Consider the following 23,916-nt stretch of genomic DNA (forward strand, 5'->3'; position numbering starts at 1 on the left):
CCAGTGTCTCTCTCTTCAGCCCACACTTACTGGTAAGGTCCAGTGGATGACTTGGCTACAGGTTTCTGGACTTCTGGCTTTTGAGGGAAAGACTTTGTCACCCTCTATGCTGAAGGTATTCTATGTACTATGAACCCCAGTCAGTGGCTCTTAACATCAAGAAATCTTGGGAAGTACAAGGCATTCAGAAGGCCTACATGAATAGTTTGCAGCCATGTATAGACATCAGAAGGGGGTTCCTGACAAGGATGCCCTGACCTTTTTTATCTCACTGACCTAGAATTACTGTTTCTGCCCCTGGTCATCTTGAAGGAGATGGACCACCCCTTTCCCCCCTCTACTCCAGTGTCATGTGCATCTTCCTCAGTGATTTTGCTGTGTTGTGTTCATAATGATTGTCCAGTTGATACCAAATCTTGAAGAAAATTTCCAAAAGAATATTTACCTGGTCAATTGTCAATTGCCCTTTTACAGGAATCTGGAACTTGAATGGTGTTTCTGTAAGGGGCTCCTTGGATCTCATGTTTTACAGGACCCCCAGTCTCTGGATATAGATCCTCAATGTCCACTTCTTAGGAAGAGTAGGTGTAGTAGGTTATATTCCTCTCCCACTCTCTCTAAAAGAGTGCTAAAATATATATTCCATCCCACATTGTTTTTCTATGATGTAACTTCAAGACTGCTACTGCTGTGTGTGTGTTCTAGTCCCTTTACTTTGTGTAGGGTTGGGACTACAGCTGATGTTTTACTCTGTAGAATAATGGTAGTATACAATTCTCCTGACTCTGTGGGAATCTTCAGTGTGGAAAATTATCTACCATGCTGTGAGAAAGCCCAAGCGGCTACCTGGAGAGGCTGTTTGAATGTATTCTAGGTAACAGCCCCCAGCAAGGAACCTCAGACATCAGCCAGGATCATCTGCTGGACTGGAAGTAGAATGTTTCCGTTATTTAATCGGTGATCATGAAAATGACCATTTGGTGGGTAGACAGACTCAACAGACTCACTATAAACTGGGTTTTCATCAGAACTGGGTTTTGTTTGTTTTGTTTATTGTTTTGGTTTAATTTAGTTAATTTGTTTATTTTGTTTTTTTTTTTACCCGACACTAATATGCTTCCAATGTAACATGAGGTGATGGTTATGTCTGGTCTCTAGGTTATCAATGAGAATTCAGTCTGTGTGAATTGGAAATATAAACATATTTCAAAGCAGACAGTCTGCACATCTGTCTATTATTCCCTGGGTGATGCTGTTTGCTTTATTAAACAGCTACAGAATTCAATGTGGGTTAAACCCTTTTGGTTCTTGCTCAGGCATTGCTAGCGAATTCTCAGAAAAGCAATAGGCTGTACCATTAGCCTATGTCTGTAGATGGATATACTATCTAGGTTTTTGTAGTGTGTTCTGATGTTCACACAATGATAAAATCTCCTAATAATGCATTTCTCAGAATGTATTTTGTTGCCATAGGATGCAGGACTGTTAAAATTCCTGTTCTAGCCCAAAGATTCAGTGAAAACTTCTGTGTAAAATAAATTTTTCCCCCCAAATTGATGAGGTGTAGAATTTACTGTATTAATAGGAGGGAACCCTCACACTTACAAGTGCATTGTACAAAACTCCGTCTGTCCATGGTGTGCAAAATTTGTTCCTGAATGAGATCATTAAGTTGGAATCACACACCCACATATTTCTAGAATTCCATCCAATAAATTCACAAACACTTGAAAATCACAATACGTATTTTCTTACAATTAAAATAATCTCTTAAGAGATTATTTTAATTGTAAGAAAATGTACAAAAAGTTTTGCATTTGACAAATTTTCTATTTAATAGCAATAAAATGAAGTGACACTAAAGTAGAAAAAAGCCTGAACAGTATGATTTCTTTGTATCAACAGTGACGGGCTCCCTTGTATATGGAGTTCCCAAACAGTGAGTTTTCTTAATCCTGATCATCTGTGGACAGTGTAAAAGAAAGGCCTGACAGGAAAATTTAAGGAGCCAGCCGGATAACTCCATATGAGGGAACTCTTGGCGACATCCAAAAAACTCACACTTCCACTTTCAAAATCAAGAAACACACCAACCCGGCCCAGAGGTTTCTCTACATAGAGAGGAAACACTGGGGAGTTGGTCAAGAGACGGAAATGATTATCCACCTTCATACACAAAAGAAGAAGTATGTCCTCAGATTCAACCATTGTGCTATTCCTCGTTATCCAGGAGTCGTTACAGACTCCCAGAGCCCAGTCACAAGAGTTGTCCACATCCAGCTCCCAGTAGTGTTTCCCAAAGGAGAAGACCCTGGATCCCCATGCAGCAAAATAGTCAGATCTGTCAGAATTCAAAGATCCACCTCTGAACATCCAACTTCTCACGTCCTCAAAGAGCCTGATATTGTGACTGGTTACTTCACAATGGAAGGAAGTTTCCACTGTAGAAAAAAGAGAATGTTCCAGTGAAAAGCAGTTTATAAATTCTTATGTTCAGATAAGAAAGAGATTCTCACTAGAGAACACAGGTCAAGATTAGAAAGAAACTTCTGTCTGGAAAAATGTTGGAATCAAAGGGTGTTAGGGTATCTGCACAAGTAAATGGCTAAACTACGATGATCACAATTTCTATAAACTCAAAAAGTATGAAGGGGAGGAAGGTCATGTCTATGTCTAGTTAGCGACCTTTCATAACAACTGAAAAGCTGGAAGCTCCTGCACTGCAGCCAAGTCCATAGCAATAAAATTAACCTTCATTGTCTCTTCTCTGTCAGGGCAGAGCAGGAGGCTTTGGCCAGGAGATGAGGTGGGGAACCTTTCTCAGTCCCAAATAAAAAAGTTATCACTTTCCAGAAATATTATGATCTGCCACTTAAGCTAGCAAATTCATACTTAAAGAGAAAATCTGAATCTGCCTTCTGAAAAGTGCAGATTCCTTGCAAGAATTATCTGACTTTCATGCCAGATTCAGGCACAGACTTCTTTTATTCTGCTGGATTTGTCATGATCTATCCTGGAGTTCTATCTAAGACCTCATCAACCACCAAATCATGTTCCTACTGTTCACAGATTCTCAGTTTTTGCATTGTTATATAAGTTACTCATGCATGCTTTAGTTGATTAAAAACATGATTAAAATTACAAATGCTATGAAACTTCACCTGAAATGTATCTTTAAAAACACTGTCACTCAAATCAGTCATTAACTGCACTGAATTTGAAATTGAAATGTCCTGAATTCAGTTCTGTATACTTCATGTAACAATTGTATACATGAGATTGTATCAGAGAACGGTTCCTAAAGTCCAAAAGAGCCCTTCTGCATGTTTCATTTTTCTAAGAAATTTGTTATATGGCTGATTCCTATTACATTTCACCAGCTTTTATTTAGTTTTGTCTGTTTGATGATAGTGAAACTATAAATATAAATACCTATTCACAGGCTATTCTCTTCTTCTAGATGAACGATCATTACACTAGGAAAGCTGCCCATAGAAAACCATAATTGAAGGCATTGCATGTTGATCCCACCAAGAGGGCGACACTCACCTCGGAAGCGGTTGAACCTGTACACCAGTCCAGTGATGGGCCCTGCAGTGAGCTCTGGATTCACAGGCTGGGGCATGTGCAGCAGCGCAGACTCACTCCTGCAAGCAAGTAGGTTGAGTTGGTTAAGTTTCTGATGTCTGTGTTTAAGAAACAGATTCCAACAGAAAATGCTTCATTCAAACCCACTTCTGATACTGTAATGTACCTCCACAATGCTAGGATGGGTTTGTGGCTCTTAGGGAATCTTTCTAACTATTCACTCCATTTCCAACCTACTGCCACTGGAAGATAAATGCCTCTCTCCCTATCTGCCACCAAATAGTTTATCTCTAATTATGATTCTGAATCACAAAAAGAGGCAACTGTATTCTAGCAATCTCTGTATTGCACTCTTCAAAACACAAACCCCGGAGTCACTTGGGAAATTAAGAAAAGATTAATGTCTGATAAAAGGCATAGGTAACATTCATCATACCACACAAACACATGACTACACATACACACACAATCACACTGACACATTACGGTGTTAGTAAATTATGTTTTCACTTTGTCGGAAACAGCTTGATGTTTTTCATAGCATGCCTTGTGCTCCAGTTTGCACTGATGGCCAAAAACATACCTTGCCACGATGTCTCCCAAATCCTGTAGAGAGAGAGAAAAAAAAATGACTTCTTTAGAAAGTTGTTATTCTTGTTGGGTGAGGTGGTTCACACCTGTAATCCCAGCGCTTTGGGAGGCCAAGGTGGGTGGATCACCTGAGGTCAGGAGTTCCAGACTAGCCTGGACAACATGGCAAATCCCCATCTCTACTAAAAATACACACACACAAAAATAGTGGGGTGTGGTGGTGCATGCCTTTAGTCCCAGCTACTAGGGAGGCTGAGGCAGGAGAATTGCTTGAACCAAAGAGGCAGAAGTTACAGTGAGCTGAGATTGGGCTACTGGACTTCAGTCTGGGTGACAGAAGAAGACTCTGTCTCAAAATAAACACACAAAAAAGTTATTATTCTCCCTATCTGGTCTTTAGGTTTTGAAAACTCTAGAATTACCACATACTATCACTGCAACCCTTTTAAAATGTATTCTCATCTCTAACAATTATACCGGTAAGACCTATTGACAGTATGAATTTCTGATAAATTCAGGACCCTAAATTTGAGTGAGAGAGAAAGGTGTGAGTAGTGACTGCACATTTCTGCAGCTGTCTACAATGTGGTCTTTTTCAGGGCTGGTCCCCAAAGTGTAATGTGGCTCAAATCAAGGGCATTTCAAACCTAGGACTTCCCAAAAGGAGGAAGAAGGAAATGTTAGTTTTTCCATAATTTCTATGTATTATCCATTGGAGTTAAAAATAGAATTTTCACATGAAATTTTTTCTTCCAGAGTTTTAATGAAATGTGCTGGAGGAGGAAGCTTGTGGTAGAAAATGTTGTATGGAAATCTAGTTGTACAATTCCATAAAGCTTTCTTTCCATGATTAGGGTAGGAGTTATAGTTTATAACTGGTGGGAATGACTCTCACCATCAATGCAGGAGATGAGGAAATAATGACTTTGGTACCCAATGGAAGGCAAAGATGTAAAGGTCAGCTAACACAAAGTGTCTCAAGGGGCATCCTCCGTTCTTACCTGGAGCAGTTCCACATCTGGTTTATGACACATTTCCAGTAGTTCCTGATACATTTCTTTCAAGTGTTTACTCTTTTGATCCATTTTGACCCAACTTCTCTGGAGTTGCTGAAAAATATCTTGGTATTCCTTGTTCAGTCTCTCTAAATGTTGTTTTTCTTCCTTGTGGAGAACTGGATGCAGCTTCCTATACTCATTCCTGATCATCTGTGCCCGTAAATCCACGTCGCCCTGTGGGGATATGAATTTTGTAGGTTATATACCCAGGCCTACTTCCACGTCACAGAACCCACAAATTCATCTTCCTCATTCCTTCTTTTATTTTCCATCCTTTACAAACAGGATGGTGAGTTAAGCAAGACCTTCCTTCAAAATTTATGTAATTCATCAATTCCCAAACACCTGCAAAAAAGCCCTTTAGATTTAAATGTTTAAATATATGTCCTCTCAAATTGGAAATACCATTAGAAAACAACTAAAATTTATGATTGATCGTTAAATTGTCATGAATACACATAATCTTTGTTACTCAATTAGGTTGTTGTTTCAAATCTCTGAACTTCATTGCCTGAACAATCACTCTTAGTAGAAATGTTTTTAGCATATTATAATCAGGATCAGAAGCCATCACACAAAAAGGATCTTAGTAAAAAATTTAACCCCCATCTCTCAAACCGACTACCTCTTTTCTGTCTCCTATCTTTCTTCTGTCAAATCCATAAACTCTGTATTGCACTGCCATTCTAAGAACATTAATCCCCATTCCATTGTGTTTCTCCTCTCAATAATGACATATTTATCCTCTCACTCCCCCAGTCATTTTTTATCCCTTCTCCTCAGCTTTTCATCATGTTACATTTTCTCCTACTTGGACTGGCATCATGTGGGTCCTTTGCTACCAGATTTCACCAGCACAGGCACATTTCTTAAATTACTGTTCCCACCCGATTTCTTCCCCCTGGACAATATCATATTCACCAATAAATGCCTTTATTTCTCAATTATATACTGTTCAATCAGTATTTCATAATTCATTTTATACAGAAAACTGCTGGAAATACTTATTAATTTTAAGCACATACTTGCCCTTCAGAATTTACATTATTTTTTACTTATCTGAAAAGCATTTACAGAAAACCTGAACAATCGTTATATTGAACAGTCTGGTTGTTTTCCAGCCTGTGAATAAACACATGACAAAAACTGGCATATGAAAATTTCAACTCAAGTTGCTAATATAAATGTTGTCAGCATGCCTGTCTCAAGGTGGTCGTGAGGACTCACGGTCTCATACTTACCCTCCAGAAGAAGGCTGTTCTTCTCTCCTCATGTAGATTTCTCCGATTTTCTTGAATCTTTTTCCATAAAATCCTCATTTGCTTTAAGAGTTTCTCCTGCAAAAGAATTACAAGGTTGAACAAGAGAAAGTCAAATACCAAAGATTCCACAATCTGAGTGGTATATGCAGGCAAGGGATATAGTATATAAATACATTAGTGAGAGGAAAAAAGAACAAAATTTTTCATTGCTCATCCTTAACTGATATTTTTCAGTTTGAGGTTTCAGAATGTAGAACAGTTTAGGGAACTGAAGAGTGAAGATTTCCTGTAACCCAGGTAAATTAGTTCAGGGAAACATCCTGCTTCAGAACCCACTATGCTAGCTCCTGATTTTGTAGTGTGCTATTCCCATACTCATTTGTCCAGTAATATTAAATATATTTCCAAAATACTTTTCTTTGCACTGGTAGTTTTGGTAGCTTTTCAATGTCATTAGCATTGAACTGTAGAGTCAATAATAATGACATTTACTTAATCAGTCTCTGTTTGGGTGCAAGCTCCATGAAGGAAGGTAGAGTTGCACATTTTATTCAAAATTTCATCGTTGGTGCCTAGAACAGCACCTGGCACTCAGTAAAGAATGGAGTAATCACCGTGATTCTCATCGTCCTTCTAATCTCTTTAACTCTGCCACCCTCCAGCTTTCAGGTGATCACAGAGCTATCTCTTACCCGGCGTTCCTCAGCTGCCTCTTCAATGAGATAGTGTTTGTGAGCCCCGTGCTCCTGAGAGTTGGAGCACAGCAGGCAGAGGAGACTCTTGTCCATGTCACAGAACATCTTCTTTCTTTGCCTATGGGTCCCACATATTTGTTTCTCAGAGCTCAGGAATTGCCAGAGACTGGCTTTTCTGGCAATGGTCACTAAATTCTTCAGAAGAATATTGGTTTTGAAGTCCTTTTTCTGTGATGGTTCCCTGCATGCAGGGCAGTTGGCAGGACTTTGGGCTTCCTCCCAGGAAAGGCAGAGACAGGGCCTACAGAAGCTGTGCCCACAGCAGATGGTGACAGGGTCTACCAGGTAGTTCAAACAGATGACACAGGCGAGTTCGTTCTGGAAGGCATGTGAGAAGTCTGAGTCCATTTTCCTAAGGAAAGAAAGCCACAAGAATTTAATCTTCTACCCTGGAGAGACAAGATCCAAGCAAAGTTTGAATCAGATTGTGATCGCATAATATCCTTTCTTTCTAGAGAAATACAGGCTTTAATTTGCGATGACAGAAATAGGAAAAATAGAAAACTAAGGCACAAGGAGACATCAACCTCTAGAAAAAGTGACTGTTCTCCAATCAACACATGACCAGCTTTCCAAACTCTACTTTCTTGCATGGAAGAATGTTGGATTTTTTGAAATGTTAGTATCCACCAAATTGCTTGGGCTTCAAGGGTTTTATCAACCTGTAAACTCAAGAGGTGAGTCTTGAACGATCTGAAAATCAGTAACACTCTTAATTGCCAGTGATTGGTTTAGAGAAGGAAGGCTAACTAAGCTCTTCTACTCTCATTATTTTATTTAACTATAACAACCATCCATAATGACTTCTCCAGAAGGACATTGCTTGAAAATGTTAGAGCAGAACTCATACTTTGACCCAAATCAGAAAAAGCTAGCCTTTGCTCTCCAAGGTAAAACAGTCAAATCAAGGTAAGGTACCTCTTCAAGGTAAAGCTAAGAATCATTGTTTTTCTAGGCTGCTATGTTAATTTAATCAACAAAAACTTTCTGGCATGTTTACTGTTCCTGAACAGCCTGTTAATTTGGGGATATACTGGTTAATATTACAACATCCTTAAAAGACAGATAATTAAATTTACAAAAAATAATGATAATGGAAGCATTATCACTACTCTTTCACACAGTCAGAAAAATAGTGAGTATCGTGCAATAATAATAGGCACTAGAGGCCGGGCGCGGTGGCTCACGCCAGTAATCCGAGCACTTTGGGAGGCCGAGGTGGCCGAGGCGGGCAGATCACGAGGTCAGGAGATCGAGACCATCCAGGCTAACATGGTGAAACCCCATATCTACTAAAAAATAGAAAAAATTAGCCCCGCGTGGTGGTGGGTGCCTGTAGTCCCAGCTACTGGGGAGGCTGAGGTGGGAGAATTGTGTGAACCCGGGAGATGGAGCTTGCAGTGAGCTGAGATGGCGCCACTGCACTCCAGCCTGGGCGACAGAGCAAGACTCTGTCTCCAAAAAAAAAAAAACAAAGAAAACTAGGCACTAGACAATAAGTCAGCATTTCAAATGTATGTTTTGCTAAAACAAAAATAAAAACCTAGGCCAGGCAGGGTGACTTAAGCCTGTAATCCCAGCATTTTGGGAGGCCAAGTCAGGCAGGATTTTTGACCTCAGGAGCTCTAGACTGGAGACAAGGCAAAATGTCTAGATCATCCTGTCTCTAAAAATACATATATAAATTAAAAAAAAAAAAAGGCCGGGTGCGGTGGCTCACGCCTGTAATCCCAGCACTTTCAGAGGTCGAGGTGAATGGATCACAAGATCAAGAGATGGAGACCATCCTGGCCAACATAATGAAACCCCGTCTCTACTAAAAAAAAAATACAAAAATTAGCTGGGCAGCCGGGTGCGGTGGCTCACGCTTGTAATCCCAGCACTTTGGGAGGCCGAGGCGGGCAGATCACGATCAGGAGATCGAGACCACGGTGAAACCCGTCTCTATTAAAAATACAAAAAATTAGCCGGGCTTTGTGGCGGGCGCCTGTAGTCCCAGCTACTCGGAGAGGCTGAGGCAGGAGAATGGCGTGAACTCGGGGGGCGGAGCTTGCAGTGAGCCGAGATCGCGGCACTGCACTCCAGCCTGGGTGACAGAGCTAGACTCCGTCTCAAAAAAAAAAGAAAAAAAAATTAGCTGGGCATGGTAGCAGGCGACTATATTTCCAGCTACTCTGGAGGCTGAGGCTGAAGAATCGTTTGAACCTGGAAGGCGGAGGTTGCAGTGAGCCAAGAGCGCTGCTGCACTCCAGCCTGGCAATAGAGTGTGATTCCATCACAAAATAAATAAATAAACAAATAAATAAATAGCTGAACACGGTGGCCCATGTTTAATCCATAAACCTATGGATTATGTTTAAAACAATTTTAAAAAAGAAATAGAGCCGTTTTTAAAACTCAGAAAGTGAGATCATTTCATCTAAAAATAATCTAAGTTTGCAGGTAAATTAAAGTCCCCAAATTTTGTTCTGGTTTGTAACCTAATAGTAGCTCCTATTCTGGAAATTGTGTACTTACCTCAGAAATATATCTGTGTTCTCGCCGAAGCTTGCTGTCGAATCAGATGAATTCAGCTCAGGGATGAGAGTCTCACAGTGCAGTGCTGGTAGCTTTCGGAAGTCCCCAAAGCCAGTTGCAAAGCTACTCTGTGGGCTCTAGAGAAGAATGAGCTTGGCTCCTGAAGTGTCCGTTTATAAATCTCTGAAGACCACACCCCTTTCTTCCAATTGATTGCATTTCATAGGGCGTAGGTGGGTGTTAACATAGATGATTAAGTTTCTTCAAAACAGAAGTTTTATGTTTATTTATTTATTTATTTTTTGAAAGGAGTCTGCCTCTGTCGCTGGCTAGTTTTTTCTTGCATTTTTAGTAGCGAAGGGGTTTGATATAACTGATATAATAGGAATTGCAAATAGAGAAGCCCCCACAAGCTAATCAAATTAATTCTAGTTTATTGGATAAATGGCATGATATGTATTCTAGTTCAAATTTGAAGGTTGGTATAAACCTTTTTAGACACTGGAGATGAGACATTTCACCAAGATTGGGTGTGAGGAAGAGGAAAGAAATAGAATAGTATATAAAATAGTATATAGAGTAAAAATATAGTAAAAGGAAAAATCAATCTGCATAATATGGTGTATGGCTAAATGTTTTTTAACATTTAGGCAAATCAGACATGGAAAAATCCTAAAAGGAAGATTAATAGAGGAAATAATTGACTCAGTAAGAACTGTGAAGAACTGTCTCAGGAAGAGAAACTAGAAGTCTTTATATAGGTTTTGATTTAAAGAGGGAGAGAGAATAGGAACATTGAAAAAGATGGACAGAAAGAAATAACAAATATTCAAGACTCCTTGCAAGAGTGAGGCAGAAAGTTTATAAATTGCTTGATTACACCCAGCATATAATTATTTGAAGTTTTCTGTTGAGAGTGAGAAGATGTAATCCTTTTAAGCAAATGTCTCCGCAGGACTATGTGTCATTAAGTGAGGTGATAATCAATACTCAATATCAAAAGATGCATCTATTTCTCGATGAGGAGAAGCAACTGCATCTGCAGGCACTGGACAGAGAAGCAAAAGAGCTTTTCCAACAATTACAAGACAGTCAAGTGAGAATGACCCAACATTTAGAGAGGATGAAACACAGGTACAGAGAGCTGTGGGAGTCGTGCCACATGCCTGACGCGGAGCTGCTCCAGATGAGGAGGGAGGGTCCATCCTCAGAGACAGGAAGCCTTTGCTGGACAATGCTGCCAGCACATGCAGTTGTCACCTGCATATGTCACTGCTCTCAGCTTAGTGACACATGCTGTCTGACTCCCACATTACATTTGTCCAGTTTTTCAGAAAAAAGCTACAAAAGAAGCTTATTAGAGGGGAATATTTCCTGTGGTCAGTGCTCGATAAAGGGGAATATAAAATTACATCCACTCAAAAATTCCAAAAACGCTTGCTTGTTCATGGTTAGGATAAGAATTATATTTCATCTATGTTATTTCTATTTGGAAAAGTTCCTCCCTCTTAGAAGCAGGAGATACATATATGATGTATATGTTATATATATATATATGGTACATATATATGTATACACACATATACATATATATATACCCCCACACACACACATATCTATGGTGTTGAATAAATAATACCATCTAAGCCAGGGGTGTGCAATCTTTTGGCTTCCCTGGGCCTCATTAGAAAAAGAATTGTCTTGGTCCACACATGAAATACACTAAGATTAACTATAGCTGATGAGCTTTAATTAAATGACAAAAAAAGAAAATCTCATCATGTTTCAAGAAAGGTTAGGAATTTGTGTTGGACCACATTCAAAGCCGTCCTTGGCCGTATGTGGCCCACGGACCATGGGTAGGACAAGCTTGTTCTAGGGTATGAACTTCAAATACTACAAAAGTTTTTTAGGCATATTATTGGTTCTTTCCTGGAGCAGCTCCATATCTAGTTTATGGCACATTTTTATCAGCTCCTTATAGATTTTTCTTAGGTGTTTTTTTTTTTTCTGAACCATCTTGTCTTTTTGCCTCTCTTAAGTTGCTGTAAAATCTTTCTGTCATCCTCTGTAAGTTTCTCTAAATGTTTTACTTCTCATGGGGAACTGAACGCAGCTTCCTCTACTCAGCTCTGGTCATCTCTGCCCGTAGCTACACCTAGCACTGCAGGGACCTGGATTTCCTAGATGACATATTTACTCTGAATTCATCCTCCTCCACTTATACCTCTTCTATTCACTTTGACTCATTTTCTTTTCTTTATCTCTTTCATCTTTTTTTTTTTTTTTTTTTTTTTTTTTTTTTTGAGACGGAGTATCGCTCTGTCGCCTGGCTGGAGTGCAGTGGCGCGATCTCGGCTCACTGCAAGCTCTGCCTCCTGGGTTCACGCCATTCTCCTGCCTCAGCCTCTCCGAGTAGCTGGGACTACAGGCGCCCGCCACCACGCCCGGCTAATTTTTTTGTATTTTTAGTGGAGACGGGGTTTCACCGTGGTTTCCATCTCCTGACCTCGTGATCCGCCCCCCTCGGCCTCCCAAAGTGCTGGAATTACAAGCGTGAGCCACCGCACCCGGCCCGATAAGTGGATACATTTCTAGCATGTCTGTCTGAGGCTAAATCTGAGGCAAAAGGCCTAATACTTACAATCCACTGGTTGGTTTTCCTGCTTTCCTCGTTTAAATTTCTTTGGTTTTCTTGAATTGTTGCCCACAAACATCTCGTTTGCTTCATAATCTTCTCCTGTAAAAGAACTATGAATGTGAACATCAGAGAAGCAAATCGTTTTAGGTTTCAGACTCCCAATGATAAAGAAATCAAGGGATGAGATATGAGAGAGATTTGGGAAGATCTCAGACTGTAGAACCACAACATGTAATGAAACAAGTTTAATAGGAAAATCATAGGCAGGCCTAATTTACAGATAATGTGGCATCTTGCAGCAGAATTGGAATCTACTGCACCATGCCTTGCTAATTCTAGCGTGTTTTATTCTATTATTTCCAGTGTTGGTAAATAGGTTTCTTATAGAAAAGACTTTTTAACTTGTAGTTTGGATAGCCAGAAACTCTTCTGATATTGAGCTCTTTACGGTGTCTTGAACATTACATTAAGTAGTCAAATTATTACAATGATTATTAACTTTATCACTCCCTCAGTGAAATGTAAGCTCCAGGAAGGAAAGTATACTCAGATTATATTTATTATTTTATCATTGATACCTAGGCACCACATGACATCCAGTACAGAACAGATTAATCATCATGCTCTTCATCTTCCCCTAATCTCTTTACCTGTGCCATCCTCCAGCTTTCAAAGTGCTCTCAGAGCCATCACTTACCCAGTGCTCCTTAGCTGCCCCTCACAGTGTCTGTGAGCCCCATGCTCCTGAGAGTTCCAGCACAGCAAATGAATCAGGCTCTTTTTCCACCTCTTCAAATACCTTCTTTGTCTCCCTGTGGATCCCACACATTTGTTCATTAGGGCTCAGGAATTGCCAGAGACTGGCTTTTCTGGCAATGGACACTAGATTCTTCAGAAGAATATTGGTTTTGAAGTCCTCTTGCTGTGACAGTTCCCGGCAGGTAGGAATTTTGGCTTCTTCCTAGGAAAGGCAGAGACAGGGCCTACAGAAGCTGGGGCTGCTGCCTGTGGCAATGGGGTCTACACATTAGTTCAGACAGAAGAGGCAGATGGGTTCTTTCTGGAAGGCTTGTGTGATGTCTGAGACCATTTTCCTGAAGGAAGGGAATTAGGAAAGGTATGATTCAAACTTATTAATCTTATGCCCTGGAGAAACAAAGACCAAAGCAAAATTTGACTCAGGTTGTGACTCAATGATAAACTTCCGTCTAGAGTAGAATAGGCTTTATTTTGCATAAGACAAAAATAGAACCTGAGGCACAAAGAGAGCTCTCAGATCTGTAGGTAAAATTGTCAGATGCATGCATAACACAGGGCACTACATCCTACCCTTTTCTTTTGCATAGAAAAATGAACCTCAGAGAGGCCAGATATGGTGGCTTACACCTGTAATCCCAGCACTTTGGGATGCCAAGTCTGGTAGATCAGGTTGGAGACCAGCCTGGCCAATATGGGGAAACCCCATCTCTACTAAAAATACAAAAATCAGCCAGGAGTAGTGGCACATGCCTGTAATCCCAGTCACTCAGGGGACTGGGCAGAAGAATTGCTTGAACCCTGAGGTTGCAGTCAGCTGAGATTGAGCCACTGCTCTTCAGCCTGGGCAATAAAACAATACCTGTCACAAAAAGAAAGAAAAAGAAGGAAGGAAGGAAGGAAAGAAGGAGAAAAGAAAGAAAAGAAGAAAAGAAACCTCAATTTTGTTGAGTTTTGACTTTACTCCAAAAAGCTTGAGGTTTAAGAGTATGAAATTAGGACCAATTTATACCATTAGACAATGTGTCCTGAATACTCTGAAAACCATTCTTAATGCTCATTGTGATTGGTTTAGGAAAGATTGATTTAGTACAAAAGAAAAAAAAAGTGATTGGTTTAGGAAATGGTATTTCACTGAGATTTTACTCTCATTATTTCATTTTGATGTCATAATTTTCTCCTTTAAAGTATTTTGAAAAATCTCAATCACAAGCCAGCACTGCAAAATAATTTCTAAATAATAAGCAATATTTATTTATTGAACATTGTGAAATTTGATCAGATTTCACCCAAAAATGCTAAAGAGGCATTTAGTATACTCTAAAACACAATATTACCCTCAAATTATTCAACATATTACCTAAGTTGTATATTATAGAATATTTTGTCTTGTGCATATATTTATGTGCCACCTTTAGAATTGAAGGTAATACATTTATGCACAACATATGGAATAAAATATTCTCAATAAAATTTAGGATATACAACAAGTATAAAATTGCAAGATATCTGAAAACTATTTTCTGAGTTCTTAGAATACATAGGAACAACTAATGAATACATAAATGATACAAGTAAAATTAATCTTCACTGTAGTTCACAAGTATGTAGGACGACAGGATAACCAAATAAGAGTAAAAACATTTTTACTAATTAAGCAAATGACATCATTTCATAGAAACAAGCTCAGTTTGTTGAAAAATTAAACGTAGGACAGTCTGTTTTGGATTGGAAAAGTAGCAGGAACTCCTCCTCTGTTAGCTGTGTTCTCACCCTAGAAATATACTTATGGTCTCACTGATACTTGCTGTAGAAGTAATAATATAAAGTCTGATCAGGGATCAGGACCTCGCCATATAGTGGTAGTAGCTTTCAGACAATTTCACAGCCAGTTCCAAAGCCACTCTGTGTATCCCAGAGAAGAATGAGCTTGGCTCCTTGTACCTCTTTATATTGAATCTCTGAAAAATCACACTCATTTTGAAAAGGCTGTACATTTCTTGGAGTTTGGGATAGCCATTAGGGTTCTTGATTAGATTTCACCAGAAGAGGGAAAATGATTGATTCAACACCTTGCCTAATCTCCATAAACACACTTTAAACTTCCTCTCATCAAGAACCATTGAGTTTACAACAAATGAACCCTCAAATACGAAATTTGTAGATAATTTTTGGAGTACTTTAATATTTTACTCATCAAAAGATGGGAAAGAGGATACCATCAATTTATGATTTTAATAAATGTCTTCAGGCCGGGCGCGGTGGCTCAAGCTTGTAATCCCAGCACTTTGGGAGGCCGAGGCGGGCGGATCACAAGGTCAGAAGATCGAGACCATCCTGGCTAACACGGTGAAACCCCGTCTCTACTAAAAATACAAAAAAAAAAAAATTAGCCGGGCATGGTGGTGGACGCCTGTAGTCCCAGCTACTCGGGAGGCTGAGGCAGGAGAATGGCGTGAACCCGGGAGGCGGAGCTTGCAGTGAGCCGAGATTGCGCCACTGCACTCCAGCCTGGGGGACAGAGCAAGACTCCGTCTCAAAAAAAAAAATAAAATAAAATAAATGTCTTCAAAAGTCTGGAATATTTTTTCTCCTTTTTCTTTTTTTTTTGTCTTATGTTTTTGGAAATGTTTTGCCTGAAGTTGGCTTTAATTTTTTTTTTTTTTTTTTTGAGGCAGAGTCTCGCTCTGTCACCCAGGCTGGAGTGCAGTGGCACAATCTCGGCTCACTGCAAGCTCCACCTCCCGGGTTCACGCCATTCTCCTGCCTCAGCCTCTCTGAGTAGCTGGGACTACAGGCACCAGCCACCACGCCCGGCTAATTTTTTGTATTTTTAGTAGAGACGGAGTTTCACCGTGGTCTCGATCTCCTGACCTCGTGATCCGCCCGCCTTGCCCTCCCAAAGTGCTGGGATTACAAGCGTGAGCCACTGCGCCCGGCCAATTGGCTTTAATTCTAATAGTCACTGAACTAGACTGGAAATGCACTTTGCTGTTGCTTTTAAGATTTGATCTCAGGTTTTAATGTATTAATGTATTACTGTCAATGCATATATATATATATATATATATATATATATATATATATAACTGTCAATGCACATATATATATATTCTGGCTCTGTAGCCCAGGCTGGAGTGTGGTGGTGGAATCACAGCTCACTGCAGCCTTAAACTGCTAGGCTTAAGTGATCGTTTTGCCTCATTTTCTCAAAGAGCTGAAATTACAGACATGAGCCACTGCACCCAGCATATTAATTTATGTTTTTAATAAAAGCATAAGAATTATCTTTATTATAAATTAAGAAATAGAATATCTTTAAGACAATATTTTTAAGGAAATATAATATCTTTAAGGAAAAATGAAATCTCCAGTAGCTGTAGACTCCTATGAAAACCACCGTTACCAATAGCAATTTTGTGTATGTCTATATAACACATACATATGTAAATATATAAAATATATACATGATTTTTTTCACATTTTCCAGTCATTGAAGAATAAAAATTATAATTTATATATATATATATATATATATTTTTTTTTTTTTTTTTTTGCGACGGAGTCTCGCTCTTTCGCCCAGGCCGGACTGCGGTGGCGCCATCTCGGCTCACTGCAAGCTCCGCCTCCCGGGTTCACGCCATTCTCCTGCCTCAGTCTCCCGAGTAGCTGGGACTACAGGCGCCCGCCACGGCGCCCGGCTAATTTTTTGTATTTTTAGTAGAGACGGGGTTTCACTGTGTTAGCCAGGATGGTCTCGATCTCCTGACCTCGTGATCCGCCCCCCTCAGCCTCCCAAAGTGCTGGGATTACAGGCGTAAGCCACCGTGCCCGGCCAAAATTATAATTTATATTAATAAAAAGTGAAATAAGTAAAATTTGCTGTTTAGTGAAAACTTTGCTTAGCAACTTAAATGAAGCTGCAGAAAATGTGAATTGGATAATAGATGTAAAAAACTGTCATGAGGGCTTCACAGACAGACAAATAGAGGTAAACTAGGAGAGTAATAGTGACATATGGAGGATGAGAGTATCACGTATGTCCTTTATAAACAGCATAATGTATGACTGACTGTAGCACAAAGTGGAGCTAAGTGGAGAAGATGAAGATGAGGAGAGTACACATTCAAGGATATAATGTTTGATAATTTTTTCAGAGTAAACAAATACATTATTGCATTCAGGAAGCCAAACAATCCCCATTTTGGATGTGTAAAACATAAATTTACTTTGTTTTGAATGTGCAAAACAATATATTTTGGCTGATTTTTAGTATTTCTCTGTCTTTGGTGGGTGATTCATTATGATATTTTAAGTTTGAAACCACCACCAAAGATGAAGAATCTCTCAAAAGCAGCCAAAATAAACTGTTTCATTGTGAGGGAACACTTCATAGAATGACAACAGACTGCTCCACAATCATAAATCATAAATGTAAGTATAAGACAGTGGACTAATATTTGTAAAGTGTCAAAAAATGCAACTGCCAGTGTGGAGATGAATGTGAATTGGAAATATCTTTTATATAAGAGGATACATGAGACTCTTGTCATGTACGTACAATAAAAAAGGGGCTTTATACCCTACTAAGGGCTTCTAGAACAGTACTCATAAGATCTACTTGAAAGATAATTCCAACACCTCTGCCACATTGAATCTGGCTTTATTTATTGCTTAGTCTCCTAACAGTGTTTCCTTTATGTATCTTTTCGTTTCTATACATGTCTGGTAAGTTTTACTCAAAAAGTGAACTATGTAGAGTAGACTAATATAGAAAGCAAAACCCACCTGTGTTCCCTTTTACTAGGCTGTATGTGTGTGTTTTGGGGGAGGAGGTTGAATCAATCTAGTCAGGAGTTGATTTGGTTTTGGGACTTTTTCCTCTTAGAGTTATTTCCAGGGCACCATAAGTTTCATGCTCATCTAGCATTACTTTCTGTTTCAGGTTGGACTGGTTCAGCAGTATTTCTCAATATCTGCTGTATCCTCCCATTTAAGTTTCCTTCCAAATTCTGTTCAGTCCCCCAGAAGACATTGCTTTGACCTGTTACTCAACACTTGTGAGCCTAGTTGGGGGTGGGGATGGAGAAGGATTCTGTGTCATTCTGATGAAGCTCAGTCATAGGTTGACACTGTTTCTGGGTCTTCATGGTTGGAATCTTTTTTTTTGTTCGGTTTTGATGGAGTCTCGCTCTGATGCCCAGGCTGGAGTGCAGTGGCATGATCTTGGCTTACTGCAAACTCCACCTCCCGGATTCACGCCATTCTCCTGCCTCAGCCTCCCGAGTTAGCTGGAACTACAGGCACCAGCCACCATGCCCAGTTAATTTTTTTTTTAATATTTTTAGTAGAGACGAAAGCCAAGATGGTCTCGATCTCCAGACCTGGTGATCCGCCTGCCTCAGCCTCCCAAAATGCTGGGATTACAGGCATCAGCCACCGCGCCTGGCTGGAACCTTCTTAATGATCCTGTCCCACCTTCAGATGTAGGTCTAAATACTCCACATATTTTTTTTCCTCTTTTTTCTTTTCCCATTTCCAAAGTTCAATTAGTTTTACCAATGTCCCAAGGGCAATGACATTCCTTGTCTTTTCCTTTGTAGTTTAAGATTGTGTTACACAGGAGAGATGAGGAGGTAAATACAGGTCTTTAAATGTAATATTCTGTGAATCTCTTCACAGACTGTTAAAAAAAATATATGTGGCACATATACACCATGGAATACTATGCAGCCGTAAAAAGAATGAGTTCATGTTTTTTTGCAGGGACGTGGATAAAGCTGGAAGCCCTCATTCTCAGCAAACTAACACAAGAACAGAAAATCAAACGCTGCATGTTCTCACTCACAAGTGGGAGTTGAAAAATGAGAACACATGAACACAGGTAGGGGAATATCACACACCGGGGCCTGTCGGGGGGTGGGGAGCCAGGGGAGGGATAGCATTAGGATAAATACCTAATGTAGATGACGGGTTGAGGGGTGAAGCAAACCACCATGGCACATGTATACCTATGTAAAAAACCTGCACATTCTGCACATGTACCCCAGAACTTAAAGTATAATAACAAAAAAGCATGGTTTATGTCTTAATGTTGATTGATATTAACTTATCATAAAAGAAATTATATATATACACATTTGAAAAATTAGGCATAAAATTGAATTTATCTATTTCAAACTTTTCTTACACGTTAAAATATTTAAAAATACATATATATTTCTCTTCTTCATGAAAAAAACTCATAATTTCTCTCCTTCATTGCAATTCTTCCTGTATCTTATCCTGGTTATTTTTAAGTTTCCTAACCATTACCTTCCTAAAATATTATTCAACATTCTAACTTCTAATACTAATTAATGGAGTTTGCAATTTATATAAATAAAACACTGTAATATAACATTTGTGTGTTTCAATTCTTTTTCTTAAACTTCTTTCTTAAACTTGAGATTCATTAATTTGTTGCATTTCGGTGTTATTCTCTATGTTTTATAGAATTATTTTGTATGATGAGATCACAATTTATTTAGCAATTCTACTGTTGATGAATATTTATTTTGTCTCCCATTTGGAGCTACTAGGAAAACTGATGCAAAGATCAACACCTTAGGTGACCTTAGGTTGATCCTGCACCTTAGAATCATCTGGGGAATTTTACAAAATCGTGTTGCCTGGGCCCTACTCATGAGCATTAAATCAGAAGAGCTGCAAATGGGGCCCAGGCCTCAGTGTTTTTTGTTGTTGTTGTTGTTGTTTGTTTTTGTTTTTGTTTTTGAGACAGAGTCTCGCTCTGTTGCCCAGGCTGGAGTGCAGTGGCATGATCTTGGCTCACTGCAAGCTCTGCCTGCCGGGTTCACACCATTCTCCTGCCTCAGCCTCCCGAGTAGCTGGAACTACAGGCGCCCGCCACCACACCCGGCTAATTTTTTGTATTTTTAGTAGAGACGGAGTTTCACCGTGTTAGCCAGGATGGTTTCGATCTCCTGATCTCGTGATCCAACCACCTCGGCCTCCCAAAGTGCTGGGATTACAGGCATGAGCCACTGCGCCTGGCCAGGCCTCAGTGTTTTGTCCAACCTTTCCAAGTGATTCTAGGGCACCACCAGAGTGGAGAACTGCTATGTGTCAGGGATCCTCAGCCTCAGCTAAGGGTGGTCAGTGAGGGGCTGACTGTTAAGGCAAGGGCTCCAGAGGGTCTGGGGTGAGGTTCTGAGACAGTGGACTTTGGTGTGTGGGGAAGATCATCACAATTATGGGCTGCAAAGGGAGAAGGAGAAGAAAGCAGATTGCAGAGCCCTGGGTATGAATGAGAAAGAGCTGGCTTAGTCTGGACTTACTTGGCTACACGATTGTATTTATGACAATGGAGGGAAGACAGCTGCAGAAAGGGCAGAGATTGGAAGAGAGTCAGAGAGAGGCCCGCAGAGGCAGACTGGTGGCTCTGGGGCAGGTTTGGAGGCTGCTGATGGCACCTCACAGACCTACCCTGTCGTAACGCTTCCCACCCTAGCCTGTCTCCTAGAGGCCTCTTCTCTCATCAGAAGTCTCCAGTCAATGCAGTTGCATACAAACTCAAGGCTGGATGCTAGGCTCGTGTCTTCTTGGCAGCTGGCCTTATACGGGCACACGCTCACAGGCACCAGGCTCTGTGTGGATAAATCTTCTGCGCTGTTACGGTTGCACGTGACAGCAAACCCAACCCAAAACTGCTTAAGCAAAGAGGAAATGTACAAGCTCAAGTGACAGAAGAGTTTAGGGCGTGGATTTAGGTGTGGCTTGATCTGGAACCAATCACTATGGCCAGGGGAATGCAAGGCTCTGATTGGTCCAGCCTGAGTCACATTCAACCAATGGGAGCAGGGAATGGAGTCAGCACCACTGTCCAAAAAAAGGCCTGAGAGTCAGGACAGAAGAAGAAAATCATCGGTGCTCTTACGTCAAAATTGGGGCAAAGGCATGCTTGTGTGACCCGAACCAGGCAATGTTTCCTGTGGTAGTCCCATGATATGGATGAAGAGTGTGGAGCTTAAGATCTTCCTTGTCTGATTAATCAGTTTTGGTAACTGGAGGCTGGGCTTGGTGATTTTGAGGTGCAAAGGCTGTGGCCTCATGTTGGTTGAGGGATGGTGTATTAGTCCATTTGGTGCTGATAAAGACATACCCAAGACTGGGCAATTTACAAAAGAAAGAGGTTTAATTGGACCTTCCACGTGGCCAGGGAAGGTCTCACAATCATGGTAGAGGGTGAAAGGCACTTCTTACAGGGCAGTGGGCAAGAGAGAATGAGGAAGAAGCAAAAGTAGAAACCCCTGATAAACCCATCAGATCTCATGAGACTTATTCACTATGACGAGAATATCATGAAAAAGACCGGCCCCATGATTCAATTACCTCCCCCTGGGTCCCTCCCACAACACGCAGGAATTCTGGGAGATACCGTTCAAGTTGAGATTTGGGTGGGGACACAGCCAAATCATATCATTCTGCCCCAGGCCCCTCCCAAATTTCATGTCCTCACATTTCAAAACCAATCGTGCCTTTCCAACAGTTCTCCAAAGTCTCACCTCATTTCAGCATTAACCCAAAAGTCTACAGTCCAAAGTCTCATCTGAGACAACGCAAGTCCTTCCGCCTATGAGCCTGTAAAGTCAAAAGCAAGTTAGTTACTTCCTGGATACAATGGGGGTACAGGCATTGGGTAAATACAGCCATTCCAAATGGGAGAAATTGGCCAAAACAATGGGGCTACAGGGCCCATGAAAATCTGAAATCCAGCAGGGCAGTCAAATCTTAAAGTTCCAAAATGATCTCCTTTGACTCCATGTCTCACAGCTGGGCCATATTGCTGCAAGAGGTGGATTCCCATGGTCTTGGGCAGCTCCACTGCTGTGGATTTGCAGGGTACAGCCTCCCTCCTGGCTAGTTTCATGGGCTGGCATGGAGTGTCTGAAGCTTTTCCAGGCACACGGTGCAAGCTGTCCATGGATCTACCACACTGGGGTCTGGAGGATGGTGGCCCTCTTCTCACAGCTCCTCTAGGGAGGGCCCCAGTAGGGACTCTGTGTGGGGGCTCCAACCCCACTTTCCCCTTATGCACTGCCCTAGCAGAGGTTCTCCATGAAGTCCCCACCCATGCAGCAAACTTTTGCCTGGGCATCCAGGCATTTCCATACATCTTCTGAAATCTAGGAGGAGGTTCCCAAATCTCAGTTCTTGATTTCTGTGCACCTACAGGCTAAACACCACGTGGAAGCTGCCAAGACTTGAGGCTTGCACCCTCTAAAGCCATGGCCCCAAGTGCTACGTTGGCCACTTTCAGTCATGGCTGGAGTGGCTGGGACACAGGGCACCAAGTTCCTAAGATGCATACAGCATGGGGACCCTGGGCCTGGCCCCAGCAAACCACTTTTTCCTTCTGGACTTCTGGGCCTGTGATGGGAGGGGCTGTTGTGAAGGTCTCTGACATGGCCTGGAGACATTTTCCCCATGGTTTTGGGGATTAACATTAAGTTCCTTGCTACTTATGCAAGTTTCTGCAGCCGGCTTGAATTTCTCCCCAGAAAACAGGTTTTTCTTTTTTATTGCATCATCAGGCTGCAAATTTTCCAAACTTTTATGCTCTGCTTCCCTTATAAAACTGAATGCCTTTAACGGGACCCAAATCACCTCTTGAATGCTTTGCTGCTTAGAAATTTCTTCCGCCAAATATCCTAAATCATCTCTTTCAAGTTCAAAGTTCCACATATCTCTAGGGCAGGGGCAAAATGCTGCCAGTCTCTTTGCTTAAGCATAGCAAGAGTCACCTTTGCTCCAGTTCCCAACAAGTGCCTCACCTCCATCTGAGACCACCTCAGCCTGGATTTGATTGTCCATGTTGTTATCAGCATTTTGGGCAAAGCCATTCAACAAGTCTCTAGGGAGTTCCAAACTTTCCCATATTTTCCTGTCTTCTGAGCTCTCCAAACTATTCCAACCTCTGCGCATTACCCAGTTCCAAAGTTGCTCCACATTTTCAAGTATCTTCTCAGCAATGCCCCACTCTACTGGTACCAGTTTACTGTACTAGTCAGTTTTCATGCTGCTGATAAAGACATACCTGAGACGGGGCAATTTACAAAAGAAAGAGGTTTAACTGGACTTACAATTCCACGTGGCTGGGGAAGGTCTTACAATCATGGGGGAGGGCAAAAGGCACTTCTTACATGGTGGTGGAAAGAGAGAATGAGGAAGAAGCAAAAGTGGAAACCCCTGATAAACCATCAGATCTCATGTGACTTATTCACTATCATGAGAATAGCATGGGAAAGACTGGTCCCCATGATTCACTTACTTCCCACTGGGTCTCTCCCACAACATGTGGGAATTCTGGGAGATACAATTCAAGTTGAGATTTGGGTAGGGACACAGACAAACCATATCAGATGGGAAGACTTACTTGCCGTAAGTAGCATACTGGACAATGACAGGCTGTCTTGCTTGCTTTCCCCATACTGCCTCCACCCCCAAATAGAGTAATTCCCTGGGGGAAAGAGATGTCCATCCACAGTGACAAAGAGTGGAAAGAGGAAAGATTACTCCCCACCTCCACCTCCATTTTGTGGTTGGGGTGATATGTAGAGACTTTTTTCTTTTAAAATAAACTTTATTTTTTAGGGCAGTTTTAGATTCTCATCACAATTGAGCAGAAGAGACAGAGATTTCCCTGCTTCCACCCCACAACTTCCCCATTATCAACACTGCACACCAGA

The 23,916-nt window shown here is 40.9% G+C and overlaps 2 protein-coding genes across 6 annotated transcripts in view; both read right to left on the reverse strand.

The window, feature by feature from the left end:
• Positions 1-1,809: 1,809 nt before the first annotated feature.
• Positions 1,810-13,262, reverse strand: LOC100599539 (tripartite motif-containing protein 43). 5 transcript variants are annotated; one of them, XM_030809183.1, is made up of 8 exons: positions 13,110-13,197; positions 12,416-12,511; positions 7,192-7,606; positions 6,479-6,574; positions 5,181-5,411; positions 4,172-4,194; positions 3,550-3,647; positions 1,960-2,441 (listed from the first exon to the last, which is right to left on the reverse strand). In XM_030809183.1, exons 3-8 carry the CDS (start codon positions 7,600-7,602, stop codon positions 1,960-1,962), a joined length of 1,341 nt encoding a protein of 446 aa, XP_030665043.1. In that variant the 5' UTR covers positions 7,603-7,606; positions 12,416-12,511; positions 13,110-13,197. The 5 variants fall into 5 exon arrangements, with proteins under 5 accessions (XP_030665041.1, XP_003278407.2, XP_030665043.1 ...); XM_030809184.1 differs by having other exon boundaries at positions 12,416-12,522; positions 13,110-13,180; XM_030809181.1 differs by lacking the exon at positions 12,416-12,511 and having other exon boundaries at positions 1,810-2,441; positions 13,110-13,262.
• Positions 13,263-13,391: 129 nt separating this feature from the next.
• LOC115834422 (multidrug resistance-associated protein 1-like) overlaps positions 13,392-23,916 on the reverse strand; it is a 68,107-nt gene continuing 57,582 nt past the window's right edge. Inside the window, 1 exon segment of the mRNA XM_030809185.1 lies at positions 13,392-13,506. Coding sequence (XP_030665045.1) covers positions 13,440-13,506 — 67 coding nt within the window. The 3' untranslated portion in view covers positions 13,392-13,439.

This window comes from Nomascus leucogenys, unplaced genomic scaffold (assembly GCF_006542625.1).
Source record: "Nomascus leucogenys isolate Asia unplaced genomic scaffold, Asia_NLE_v1 Super-Scaffold_637, whole genome shotgun sequence".
In the NCBI taxonomy this organism is placed as follows: Eukaryota; Metazoa; Chordata; class Mammalia; order Primates; family Hylobatidae; genus Nomascus; species Nomascus leucogenys.